This window comes from Tetrahymena thermophila (assembly GCF_000189635.1).
Source record: "Tetrahymena thermophila SB210 genomic scaffold scf_8254431, whole genome shotgun sequence".
In the NCBI taxonomy this organism is placed as follows: Eukaryota; Ciliophora; class Oligohymenophorea; order Hymenostomatida; family Tetrahymenidae; genus Tetrahymena; species Tetrahymena thermophila.
In genome coordinates, this window is record NW_002476212.1 from 1,096,700 (window position 1) to 1,110,712 (window position 14,013).

The following is a 14,013-nucleotide window of genomic DNA, read 5'->3' on the forward strand; positions in this document are numbered from 1 at the left end:
TTTTTAATTGAACTTTTACAGTAATTTTAGTAATTCTAATTAGTTAAATTTATTGAATACTTTGTTAATATTTTTAATAATTTAATTAATCCATCTATGTAGATTTCGCTATGTTTATACTACTCATTCATTTGTTGTTTATGTGAGAATATATTGCGAATCCATTTAAAACTAAGAATATTATTATTATAAATACAATAATAACTGCAAATTTATTTTAGTTTATTATTAATTATTTTTTCATGAATTCTGCTTTCTTCTTTTCGTTAGCTTTATTTGCTATATCAGATAACCTGTTTATAATAGTAAATTATTTAAATTTCTAATAATATTTATTTCGCTTAAAATTATAATAAAATAATTATTAATCTTAAAACTATTAATTATTTCAATTTATTTACTTCTTTTTTTCACTTTCTTCATCTTCTATATGATTTTTGCTATCTTCACTTTAGTTAATTGATTTCCTTAAGAGGGATTCTTTCATTTTCTTTATATTTCTTTTTTAATTAATAAGTAGAATAACTCTTTTGAGTAAGTAATTTTTTTAGAAAGAGATGGATAATATGTCTTGAAACTCTAAAAAAATTAATTAATCCAGAATCTTAATTTTGCTTGTGAATAAAAAATATTTATTATTCAATATAATATCTGAACAGATATTAATTAATTAGTATTTTAAGGTAATATTAATTATTGTTAAACATTTGGTGTTATTAAAGAATTAATTTATATCAAAATATCTTTTTATTTTTAGGTAAAAAACATATGAATTTTATTTGATTCGCGTATCTTCTTATTTAATTAATTATTAATCAATTTGTTTATTGATTGATTCTTTGACTGATCATCAGAAAAGCTATTGTTTGTTTTCATTTGTTAATAAGAAAAGTGGTGATACAAAAAATAAAATTTTACTAAATAAAAAAATATAGTATTATTAATCAAATACATTTGTTAAATACAAAAATATCTACTAAGATTTTTATTAATGTCTTAAATAGTTCAAATCTAAGAATTAATTGAATAGCTAGTTTCAGTTAGTCAAAAGTAGCACCTTTAACCAGAGCTCAATGTCATCATAGAACAGTTATCATAGACTGTATTACACCGCTCTTAGCAAAGGCGTAAAAAATCAGTTTGCTATTCTTTTGCTGATATGATCGAATTCGATAGGGCTCTTGTCAATTTTGAGGCTGTTTCCGAGTAACTAGGTGACTTAGATGTTGCAAAATTAGTAATTCTTATTTATTTACAACTCAAAAAATGACTAATTCATTTTATATTTTTGTATTATAAAGACTTAAACCACATTGATAATCTTTGAGATGATGAAAATGATTATGGAATAAGCTGCTACTACTAAAAAGCCCTTCCAAAATTAAGTTTAGAGTGTTAACTAAATTCTAAATAACAAAATCTAATCTATCTCCAAGAATTTCCCTAATCACTTAGCTCATACTAAGACAATATAAGATGGTCTCTCATCAGTATACTGGGTTTTTAGTGTAATATTGATTATATTTATATAATTATTACTTATTTTTAATAATATTTGTAATTTGAAAAATAAAAATATTTTAGGAAAATCCTAAGACTAGCATAGATACTGCTATTGAAAATACTGCTTACGGATATAACAAATTGAAATAACATGGTAACGAGCTTCTTTCCTAATGGGGAGCATACTTTAACAAAGCACTTAAAGCTCTCAGTGGTAAATATTTATTTACACTTTTCATAAAAAAGCTCAAAAGAAATATAATAATTTAATATCTTTGCATAATTAAAATAATTTTTAATATTAATTGTTTCTTAAATCATATTAAAAAATAAATATGGTCAAAATTATTTTAGAATATTATTAAAATATATTATTAGATGTTAATTTTTCGTATTATTTTCATTTAATAATTCATTCTAAAATTAATTAGATTATGTTCAATAACATTATGCTCATGGTTTAATCTGGAACAGTAAGGGTGAAGGAGACTTCTCAGAGTTAGTTAGCCATTTGAGAGCAGAAATTAGAGTTACATTAGATAGATAATTAGTAGATTTATCATAAAATCCAGACACAGTTACTCCTCTTTAATAGAAACCTTCATAAAGCTAACCAACTTAGGTTAAAGAAACAAGCCAATAAACTTAAGTGTAAGCTTAGACTCAACTCCCTCCTCCTCCGTAACCTGTTCAATAATAGCAACCAACTGTAGTAGAACCAGTTATTTAATAATAATAGCAACCCTAAGCACCAGTATAAGTTTAAGCACCCGTAATATAATAAACTTAAGCTCCTTCTGTGTAGCCTTAAGTTCATGCATAAAAGTAATAATTCTAATCTCACTACCCTACAATGACAGAATTTGACCAACATGTGAAAGACTACCTATCTGCAGGAGAAAAATTGGATTCTGAGCTCTAAGAATTAACATAACTCACTGTAAAAGCTTTTGAGTAGATGAAGATTGTCATGCAATTTTCAAAATATCTCAAAAAACCATAACAAGATAACATAAAATAAATTTCAAGTATCTTAAATGATAAAGTTTTTAAGCCAATCAACTCTGCAAAGGCAGGAATTAAATATCCTAACCACTTAAAAACTGTAATTTAAGGTATCTCTGCTGTTAACTGGGTCATTTGTGTAAGTTTCATTTTTTTTAAAACTTGAAAAATTAATTAAAATTTAAAAAAATAAGGACACTCCTAAAATATATATTGACAACGGTATAGAATCTTCAGAATTCTATGGAAACAAAATTTTGCTCATGAAAGTACCAGAGCACACTGCTTGGAATAATGCTTTTAAGGCAGTATTAAAGTCTCTTTTACGTAAGAATAAAATTTACAAACTAATTAAATTTAATTTAACTAATTTTATGAATTAGCATATGTTTTAACTAACTACTCTACTGGTTTACTATGGAATTTCCAAGGAACTGATGATTACTCTGAATTATATTCAGTTTTAAAAGGTGAAAAATAGTTAGAAGATGTTATTGCTTCTAAGAGCGGAGCTCAATAAACACAATCTCATGTACCCGTTTTATAAAGTGCACCTTAACCTTAATCAGATGCTTATCCTCCTATGACTGAATTTGAAAAACATTTATCTGATTTCAAGGCTGCCTATCAAAATTTAGACCCTTTAATTAAGGAATTATCAGATTTTATTGTCTAATCTTTTGAATCTATGTAAACAGTTATGACTTTTGCTAAAAAACTCAAAAAGCCATAACCAGAAAATGTTAAACAAATATAAACAATTTTAAATGATAAAATATTTAAACCTATGAATGCCAGTAAAGCAGGAATTTCATTCCCTAACCACTTTAAAACTGCACTTTAAGGTATTTCAGCTGTCCTTTGGGTCATTAGTGTAAATAAATTATAAAATTATTTTTTAATTAACTATATTACATAAATCAAAGGAAACACCTAAGCTTTCATTGGATAATGGTATTGAATCATCAGAATTCTATGGAAATAAAATCCTACTTATGAAACAACCTGAGCACACAGCTTGGTATAACACTTTTAAGGCTTCTCTTAAATCTCTCGTTCGTATAATAATCACTTTGCAATATTTTGCTTTATTAATATATTTTTTAAAAAAAAGCATATGTTTTAATGAATTTCAGTACTGGTCTATTGTGGAATTTCCATGGTACAGATGATTACAGCGAGTTGTACTCAATTCTTAAAGGTGAAAAAAAAGTTGAATAACCTACTTAAGTTACTAACATACCTCCTCCTCCTATTGGCATGCCACCACCTCCCCCTCCTCCTATGCTTAATATTGAACAAATTAAATTAGAAGATTTCAAAGGCTCTAACGAAGAATCAGGTGAATCAAGAACTGCTCTTTTAAGTGCTCTTAATGTAGGAGAAGATGCTATTAAAGCTCGTAATTGACCAAATAAATATTTTATAAAAATTATTATTAAAACTAATTTTTCTATAAATAAAGATTTGAAGCATGTTAAAAAAGGTGAAAAGTATGAAAAGAAATCTACATAAGCTCCAACTAATGCAGCTCCTAGCTCTAACACAATAAAGAAAGAAACATAATAATAAGTAAAAGAACCTAAAAAATATCAAAAAGATAACTGGTTTGTGGTAAGCATTAAGTTTTCTTTTGTTAAATAAATATATTTATTATTCTAAAACTAGGAAAATTATGTAAATGAAAGAATTTAATTTGATGAAGGAGAAATTTCTCTTAAATAATCTTTGTTTATTGAAGGCTGCAATAATTCCACAATTATTGTGAAGGGCAAGGTTAAATCTGTTTTCGTTAATAAATGCAAGAAAACAAAAGTTTTGGTTACTGTAATTATTATATATTAATATAGAAGCATTATAATAAACATTATAATTTAAATTAAAAGAATGCAGTATCTGGTGTTGAAACAGTTGATTGCTAATCTTGTGAAGTTTATATTGCTGAAGGGTATGAAATTAAAAAGATATTTTTAGATTAATTAACTTATTGTAATAAAAATAGAGTTCCTTCTATATAAATTGACAAGAGTGACACAATCCGTGTTATCTTTTTAAAGAGCAAGATTTGCGATATTGTCACTTCAAAGAGTAGCGGTATTAATGTTACTTATGCTCTTAATGAAGAAGGAGATATGGAGGTAATTTAAAAATAATTTTTTGATTTAAATTAAAATTCGTTTAAAATAAAAAGAAAGACACACCTATACCTGAATAATTCATAACAAAATGGGACAGCGATAAAAATACTTTTGTTACTGTAACTTTAGACACATTCCTATGATTAAAATATATTATATAATTTAAAATATTAAAATAAGAATTTAGTATGTTTCCATTTTAAATTTTATAGTAGCTGCTTTTTATTGTAAAAATCAATATTAATCTAATTAATTATTCTATAAATAATATAAAATTTTCATTTAATAATAAGACTTTCATCAAAATATTTCATAAAATTCATCAATTTAATTAAAATATTATTTTTTTAATTAAATATATATTTATAAAAGTACATATTAAAATTTTATCACTTAAGAAAGAAAAAATAAAAATATAACTATGCAGTTTAATTTGCACAAGTTTGGCTATTACTTGGTTTATTATCTATACAAAATAAAACATAATAAAATTTAAAATTATTCTTTTAAAAAAAAGAAATATATAAAAACACTAAATTTTTTTGAATCTGGATTTGGATATTTATTATAAAAATTATCTAAAATAACTTTAAACTCAATTAATTGCTTTTTTTTTGGGTTAAAATATGTGTTTAGAATTTGTTTTACTAAAAATAAATCCATATTTTTGAAGTTTTCTTTTTCATTAAAATTTAATTTTTCAAACTTATTAATTAAAAATAATAGAATAGGTAAAGAAGTATAAAGAAAATTTTGTTTTGATCACCTAATATTCAGTATTAAAAAAATATGAAATGAACTGAAATTTAATGCCTTGATTCTTTAAAAATAGTTCAGTTCAAAATTAATCTCTGATTTATTATATTAAATGTATTATATAATGTTATAACCTTTAAAAATATTTTTTAATATTAACCAAAAATTATCCCATATGATTATATTTACTACCTTCATTCTCTGAATTTTAAAAGGAATAGTGAGTAAAGTATTGTACTCTATTTATTAAAAAGTTATTTTAGTAAATATAAATGCATTTATTTGGTGGATGCAATATATACACCTAAATAACTTGTGCTTGCAAAAGAACAAATAGGATTAGAGAATAATTAAAGATATTATTAATATTCTTATAATTAATTACTGAGCTAAAACAGAAAAATATACTTATCAAAATTATTTTTATAAAATTTAAGAAAATTAATTAATTAATTACTAGAGTTATTTCAAATATGACTAACTAACTTCCCATCTCTAATTTCTACTATATTTTTAAGTATTATTTTAAAATAAAAATATTAAGACTAAATAGTTAATGTTAAATTAATTTTTCTGAGATATCTCTTCTTAAAAGCAAATTTATAAATTAATGTTTGATAATTAATTATTATATTCTTTTTTATCCATTATTTATTAATTAAATTCTTTTGATTAAATTACTATTCAGTATTTTTGAAAAAAAAATAAATGATATAATAGATTAAAAAATATTACAAATTCGAAGAAGTAAATATTTATTTTTTTATTATTATCCTTTTCATTTATTTTTATTAATAAAAAAAGTTTTTAAACTCTTCATTTTTATCTCATTAGGTTCTTCATATTGATCTATAGTATATTTAATTTATAAATATAATTTTTACTATTATTAATATTTTTTGTTTATTTAACTTTCAATTTATTTAAAAAAATAATTTCTAATAGAAATTCTCAAAATTTTTTAGCTATTTTAACTTAATTTAAATTTCTATTTTTAATTATTTATCATTCCTTTTTTATTATTTTATATTATATTTTGTATTTACACTTACACTTGATCAAAACAGGTTTATTTGTTTTCGAATATAATATTTTGAATTATAAAAGTTAATTTAAAATATTAAAGCTCATTTATTTTATTTTCCTTTTCTTTTTATTTTGTTTTGATTTTTTTTCATTTTTTTGTTAATTTAACTATCATTTTATTTTCAAATTTTGCTTTTATTATTAATTAATCTTATTATTTCATATTTTTTCTTCATTTTTTCCTTCTAATTAATTATTTAATTAAATATTTTTTCTTCAAAATTTAAGCAATATCAAAAAATTTGATGAAGGAGGTGCAAGCTTAGGTACTGCTTTAGCAAATTGCATTAATCTCTCAAATTTGACACTTTACCTTCCGTAAAAACAGTTTATTTGTTTTGGATTGTGATATTTTTAAATATAAAAACTAATTTAAAACAATAAAGCTATTTTTTCTTTTTCTTTTTATTGTGCTTGCTTGCTTTTTTTTCTTCTTTTTTTAGTAATTTAACTCATCATTTAATTTTCAACTTTTGCTTTTATTATTAATTAATTTATCTTATTATTTCATTTTTTTATTCTTCATTGTTTAAAATTAACTATTTAATGATATATGTTTTCTTAAATACTTAAAAAGTTGCAATTATATTGGTGACGAAGGTGCATCAGGCTTAGGTTCTTCTTTAGTAAATTGCATTAATCTCACAAATTTGACACTTCACCTTGAGTAAAAACAGTTTATTTATTTTGAATTATGATATTTTTGAATATAAAAACTAATATAAAAAAATAAAGCTCTTTTTTCTTTTTATTTATTGTGCTTGTTTGCTTTTTTTTCTTCTTTCTTTGTTAATTTAAGGGGGGGAGGCTTAAAAAAAGTTTCCCTAAAAAAAATCGTAACTTAGTAAATTGATTTTTAATAGTTCTTTGAAATAAAAATATTTGTATATCCCCCCCCCCCCCTTAAGTCATCATTTTATTTTCAACTTTTGCTTTTATTATTAATTAATCTTATTATTTCATTTTTTTTCTTCATTTTTTATAATTAACTATTTAATAATATATTTTTTATTCAATATTTAAAAAGTCGCAATTAAATTAGTGTAATGGGTGCATTAGGCTTAGGTTCTGCTTTAGCAAATTGCATCAATCTCTCAAATTTGACACTTTACCTTTCGTAAAAACAGTTTATTTGTTTTGGGTTGTGATATTTTTAAATATAAAAATTAATTTAAAACAATAAAGTTATTTTTTCTTTTTATTTTTATTGTGCTTGTTTGTTTTTTTATTCTTTTTTTGTTAATTTAACTCATCATTTAATTTTCAACTTTTAGTTTTATTATTAATTAATTAATCTTATTATTTCATATTTTTTCTTCATTTTTTCATTCTATTTAAATATTTAATTATTTATTTTTTCCTCAATATTTAAAAAGTGAAAATTAAATAGGTGCAGAAGGTGCATCAGGCTTAGGTTCTGCATTAGCAAATTGCATTAATCTTTCAAATTTGACACTTAACCTAGAGTAAAAATAGTTTATTTGTTTTGAATTGTGATATTTTTAAATATAAAAACTAATTTAAAACAATAAAGCTTTTTTTTCTTTTTATTAAGCTTGTTTGCTTTTTTTTTTTTCATTCTTTGTTAATTTAATTCATCATTTTATATTCAACTTTTGCTTTTATTATTACTTAATATTATTTCATATTATTTCTTCATTTTTTTCTTCATATTTCTTTATAATTAACTAATTAATTATATATTTTTTCTTCAATATTTAAAAAGTCGCAATTAAATTGGTGTAATAGGGGCATCAGGCTTAGGTTCTGCTTTAGCAAATTGTATTAATCTCTCAAATTTGTCACTTTATCTGAAGTAAAAACAATTTATTTGTTTTGGATTGTGATATTTTTAAATATAAAAATTAATTTAAAACAATAAAGTTATTTTTACTTTTTCTTTTTATTGTGCTTGCTTGCTTTTTTTTATCCTTTTTTTGTTAATTTAACTAATATTGTTTCTTCATTTTTTCATTCTATTTGAATTTTTAATAAAATATTTTTTCTTCAATATTTAAAAAGTGAAAATTAAATGGGTGCAAAAGGTGCATCAGGCTTAGGTTCTACATTAGCAAATTGCATTAATCTCTCAAATTTGGCACTTTACCTTTCGTAAAAACAGTTTGTTTGTTTTGAATTGAGAAATTTTTAAATATAAAAACTGATTTAAAACAATAAAGCTTTTTTTTCTTTTTCTATTTATTGTACTTGTTTTTTTTTTACTTCATTCTTTTTTAATTTAATTGATTATTTATTTTCAAATTTTGCTTTTATTATTAATAAATTAATCTTATTATTTCATGTTTTTTCTTCATTTTTTCCTTCTAATTAAATATTTAATTATATACTTTTTCTTCAATATTTAAAAAGTCGCAATTAAATGGGCGCAAAGGGTGCATCAGGCTTATGTTCTGCTTTAGCAAATTTCATTAATCTCCCAAATTTGACACTTGATCTTAGGTAAAAACAGTTTATTTTTTTTGGATTGTGATATTTTTAAATACAAAAACTGATTTAAAACAACAAAACTATTTTTTCTGTTTTCTTTTTATTGTGCTTGCTTGCTGTTTTTTTTCTTTTTTTGTTAATTTAACTATCATTTTATTTTCAACTTTTACTTTTATTATTAATTAATTAATCTTATTATTTTGTATTTTTTCTTCATTTTTTCCTTCTAATTAAATATTTAATTATATATTTTTTCTTCAATATTTAAAAAGTCGCAATTAAATAGGTGCAAAGGGTGTATCTGGCTTAGGTTGTGCTTTAGCAAATTGCATTAATCTCTCAAATTTGACACTTAACTTAGAGTAAAAACAGTTTATTTTTTTTTGGATTGTGATATTTTTAAATATAAAAACTAATTTAAAACAATAAAGCTTTTTTTTGTTCTGATTGTGCTTTCTTGCTTTTTTTATTCTTTCTTTGTTAATTTAATTCATCTTTATATTTACAACTTTTGCTTTTATTATTAATTAATTAATCTTATTATTTCATATTTTTTCTTCATTATTTATTTCTAATTAACTATTTAATTATATATTTTTTCTTCAATATTTAAAAAGTCAGAATTAAATTGATAATGAAGTTTCATAAAGCTTAGGTCCTGTTTTAGCAAATTGCTCTAATCTCTCAAGTTTGACACTTGATCTTAGGTAAAAACAGTTTATTTGTTTTGGATTGTGATATTTTTATAATTATAAAAACTAATATAAAACAATAAAGCTCTTTTTCCTTTTTCTTTTTATTGTGCTTGTTTTTTTTCTTCTTCTTTCTGTTAATTTTATTCATCATTTTATTTTCAACTTTAGCTTTTATTTTTAATTAATATTTTTTCATATTATTTCTTCATTTTTTCCTTCTATTCTAATTAACTATTTAATAATATATTTTTTCTTAAATTTTAAAAAGTCAAAATTAAATTGGCAACAAAGGTGCATCAGGCTTAGGTTCTGATTTAGCAAATTGTATTAATCTCTCAAATTTGACCCTTAACCTTTAGTAAAAACTGTTTATTTGTTTTTGATTTTGAAATTTTTTAATTATAAAACTAAATTAAAAAAAACTAACTCATTTGATTTATTTATTTGTTTATTATCTTATTATTTTTTATTTTACATGTATTTTTTCTTTTCTTTTTGTTAATTTAATTCATTTTTACATTTTTAACTCTTGCTTTTATTATTAATTAATCCATTTCTTATTATTTCATATTATTTCTTCATTTTTTCCTTCTAACTCACTAATTTTTTGTTCAATATTTAAAAAGGGAAAATAAAATTGGTGTTGAAGGTGCATTAGGCTTAGGTTCTGCTTTAGCAAATTGCTGTAATCTCTCAAATTTGAAACTTAACCTTTAAAGACAATTTTTTTAATTGTAATATTTTTAATTATAAAAACTAATTTAAAACAATAAATATCTTTTAATTTTATTTTATTTATTTTTCTTTATCTTTTTTATTCTTCTAATTTTTTTTATTTATTAATTTAAGAAATAATTATTAACTAAAAATTAATTTTATTTCATATTTATTTGAAATTTACACTAATTTTTAATAAAAGTCATAAGCCAGCATTAATGAATAAATCATAAAAGTTCAAAGTAATAAGCAAATGTCTTAAATCAAAAAGATTAGTTATCTTTCAAATATAATTCGACTGATAATAAATAAGTGGCGAAAAAAGGATGATTAAATATTTGAATAATAGAATTTAATATGTTTTATTATATATTTTTTTGAAAAAGCATTTTTAACCTAAAATATAGATACCTAAATAGATAGATAGATTTTATTATTGTTTTTTATATTTTTATAAATAAAACCATATAAATTAATAAATAATTTACAAAAAACAAAAAAATTAAATTTACTTTAATAAATTAATATCATATTAAGGAATTTATTTTTTATTTATCTTGATTAATTAGATGAAATTTTTAATGATAATATGTTTGTTGAAAAATTGAATTTTTAAGGACTATTCATGTAAAATTTATTGTAGGTTGAATAGGATACGACACATCTTTATAAAGGATTTAATGTCATTACATTTACAGCTTATGGTGGGTAAGTAAAATTTTTAATTAATATTAGTTGTTTTTTAACTAAAAATGGAGGTTTCCTTTTCAAATTTAGCAAAAAATTAAAATTTCTTTTTCAAACATTTTTTTAAAATGAATCTAATTCTCAAAGTTATTGAAGTTTATAATACCTACCTACAACTAATATTTTTCTCTATCTATTTTTTAAATATTAAATTTTAATCTTTAAATTGTTGATATTTATTTATCTACGAGAATAAAATAGAAATAATAATTTTAACAGGACTTGAATAAAAAAGTTATTATAAAAAGAATTTAATATTTCAGTATTTATAAAATTTAAAGTTATTATTAATTAAAAAGTGCTTTAATTATCCCGATAATTGGAAAGATCTTTTAAATTTCAAATCTTAAAATATTAAAAAAAAGAGTGGGAAAATAAAGAGGTAGAAACAATTTATAGAGTAACACAATATTGAAAAAATGCCAGGCAATGATGATGATGATGGATTTGATGACTTCATTAATTAATTGAAGGAAAAAAAGGAGCATTTAAAAGTGAAATTATAGGGAGGAAGCGAAGAAATTCGCAAGCCCAAAAAGCCATTAACTATCTTTTTAAGATTCCACATGGAGAAGTTTAATTAAATAAAAATGAAAAATCAAGATTGGACACCTAATATGATAACTCAATATTTAAAGAAGCAATGGGAGAGCATGAGTGAGGCTTAAAAAGAAAGATATATCTAGACCTACGAATAGGATTTTAAAAAGTATAATAAGTTAATTGACCTTTACAACAAGCTCACTCTTAAACCTAAGAAACCTATTACTCCTTATTTTTAATTTTTTTCTGAAAATATTGAAGTATATTTAAAGAATTACCCTGAAAAATCGCATAATGAAATCACTAAATTGATTGGAGATGATTGGAATAATTTTGATTCCAAAAAAAAAAGTGAGATGAAAAAAGATTATGAAAAATAGAAGCAACTTTATGAAGTCTAGTTACAAAAATTTAAGTAAAGAGAAAATAACTATATAAAATATGATGACTATAATCAAAAACTAGAAGATTATGAAAAGGAGTTAGAAGAAGAATTAGATAATATCCGTTCTAAATTCCCAAAAGTTGCATCAACCATTCCAAAAAAGAAAAATTAGAAATAGAATTCAAAAGATAAATAAAATTTAAAGGATGAAAAACAACAATAGAAGGATGAAAGCGAACAAGAATAGGAAGATCTTGAAGTGAAAATTGAAGAAGAAGACGAACAAGGTTTAGATAAAGAAGATGAGGATGAAGGATAAGAAGAAGAAGAAAATTTATCAAATGAAAGTGATTAAAAAAGAAATAAAAGCAAATCAAAAAGTAAGAAAGTTTAAAAGGAGACCTAAAAAGCTTCAAATAATAAAAGAGAGTAAAAAGAGTAAAAGTTAAAAGAAAAATCAGATAATAAAATAGATAAAGCCATTAAAGCAGCATAAGAAGAGGGCAGATCAGGATTAAGAAAGAGGGAAGCAACTAAATAAACTAAAACTTAAGAAAATGAAAATAAATAAGTAGAAAGAAGTGTATCTAAATCCTTAAAAACAAGATCATCTTCTAAAAAAGCATAAGAGCATACTAAAATGAAAAGATCAAGATCTTAAATTGCACTTAAACAGTAATAAGAAAAAGAGGAATCAAGTAAATAAGTGCCATAAGTAGCTAAAAGATCATCATCTTAATAGTCTTAAAATGTTACTTCTAAAGATAGTTAACAAAAAAAAACAAAGAATTAGGAAGCATCCAGATCTTCAACTAGAATTAAAGAGTAGAAGCTCAATGTAAAGAAAGAAGCATCAAAAAAGGTTGAAAATGATAAAAAGAAAGATGAAAAGAAAAAAGAAGTTTAAAGAGAAAGTTTAAAAAATATAAAAATCTTAAAAAGAAAGAATAAAGATAGAGATGCACAAGATGATGAAGTAGAAGAAGATATCGAAGAGACTGTTCAAAAAAAATAAAAACTTGTTCAAGAAAAAATTATCACACACATATTAGGAATGAGAGAATATAGAGGCAAAGTTAAATATTTATTAAGATTGAAAAATGATGAGTAATACTGGGCTAAGAGAGATGATCCTATTTTTAACGAAAATAAAAACCAATAAAAGTTGTCTGTATTCTTAAAGTAAATTAAAAAACAAAAAAAGTGAAACAACCTTCGTTCCTTATTCAAAAAAAAAAATCTAGCAATAAATTAATAAATTCTAAGAACTACTTATTGATTGACTTTTCTAAAGAGATATTTTAGAAAAGAATATTTAATATAATATTGATATAGGTAATTTATCATAAATAAATAAAATAAGTAAGGAATGTATAAATCAATCAATAAGTTCATGTAAATAAATCTATGGTTTATAAATTTCAATTATATTTAGCAATTTTATTTCATTTACAATTAAATTTCTACATTTAAAAAATTTTAATACCAAAAATGAATTTGGAAAATATAAAATATATTTATGTTCTCCTAAAAATCTATCTTATTTTATTTTTTAAATTGCTTTTTAATAATATATTATTAAAATAAAATTTAATTATTCAGCAAATTCAAATATTAGATTTTATTATTTATTAGAGATTTATTTATTTTTTAAAATTTACTCATTCAAAAATCTTTCATATTTTTTTTTTGCTAACTTTAATTAGATTATAAGATTAAAATTTAATTTTAGGCAAATATTAAATCAAATCAAATGAAAATATAATTAATTACTTTTATCTTTATTTTATTTTATTTTATTTAAAATTTAAATTAATTCATGAAATATAAAATTTATTTTTGTTTAATTATTAAAATATATCGCATTTTTTTTAATTAAATATTTTTATTTGACTTACAAAATTAAAATTTTATTTTAAGCATTCAATTATTTCTTTAAAAAATAATTATTTTATTTATTATTTTTGTAATAATTTTATTTTTAATAAGA

General features: G+C 21.4%; 4 protein-coding genes across 4 annotated transcripts; 3 read left to right on the forward strand and 1 right to left on the reverse strand. All coding sequences in view use genetic code 6, as the record gives it.

The window, feature by feature from the left end:
* Window positions 1-127: 127 nt before the first annotated feature.
* Window positions 128-487, reverse strand: TTHERM_00569070 (transmembrane protein, putative; the record flags this gene model as incomplete). Its single annotated transcript, XM_001027613.2, has 2 exons — window positions 128-293; window positions 402-487. 2 exons carry the CDS (start codon window positions 485-487, stop codon window positions 128-130), a joined length of 252 nt encoding a protein of 83 aa, XP_001027613.2.
* A 438-nt stretch (window positions 488-925) lies between these two features.
* Window positions 926-5,192, forward strand: TTHERM_00569060 (adenylyl cyclase-associated protein; the record flags this gene model as incomplete). The annotated part of the gene is made up of 12 exons (XM_001027612.2): window positions 926-1,237; window positions 1,302-1,508; window positions 1,585-1,717; window positions 1,935-2,647; window positions 2,703-2,835; window positions 2,892-3,382; window positions 3,435-3,567; window positions 3,623-3,910; window positions 3,974-4,122; window positions 4,177-4,456; window positions 4,511-4,646; window positions 4,700-5,192. Exons 1-12 carry the CDS (start codon window positions 992-994, stop codon window positions 5,190-5,192), a joined length of 3,402 nt encoding a protein of 1,133 aa, XP_001027612.2. The 5' UTR covers window positions 926-991.
* A 2,342-nt stretch (window positions 5,193-7,534) lies between these two features.
* On the forward strand, window positions 7,535-10,650 carry TTHERM_000568049 (hypothetical protein; the record flags this gene model as incomplete). The annotated part of the gene is made up of 10 exons (XM_012799782.1): window positions 7,535-7,605; window positions 7,865-7,954; window positions 8,215-8,304; window positions 8,511-8,600; window positions 8,859-8,948; window positions 9,209-9,298; window positions 9,554-9,643; window positions 9,900-9,989; window positions 10,258-10,365; window positions 10,551-10,650. The coding sequence occupies 10 exons, from the start codon at window positions 7,535-7,537 to the stop codon at window positions 10,648-10,650; spliced, it is 909 nt and encodes a 302-aa protein (XP_012655236.1).
* A 729-nt stretch (window positions 10,651-11,379) lies between these two features.
* Window positions 11,380-13,230, forward strand: TTHERM_00568050 (high mobility group (HMG)-box protein; the record flags this gene model as incomplete). Its single annotated transcript, XM_001027610.2, has 1 exon — window positions 11,380-13,230. The coding sequence occupies exon 1, from the start codon at window positions 11,515-11,517 to the stop codon at window positions 13,228-13,230; it is 1,716 nt and encodes a 571-aa protein (XP_001027610.1). The 5' UTR covers window positions 11,380-11,514.
* Window positions 13,231-14,013: the final 783 nt, after the last annotated feature.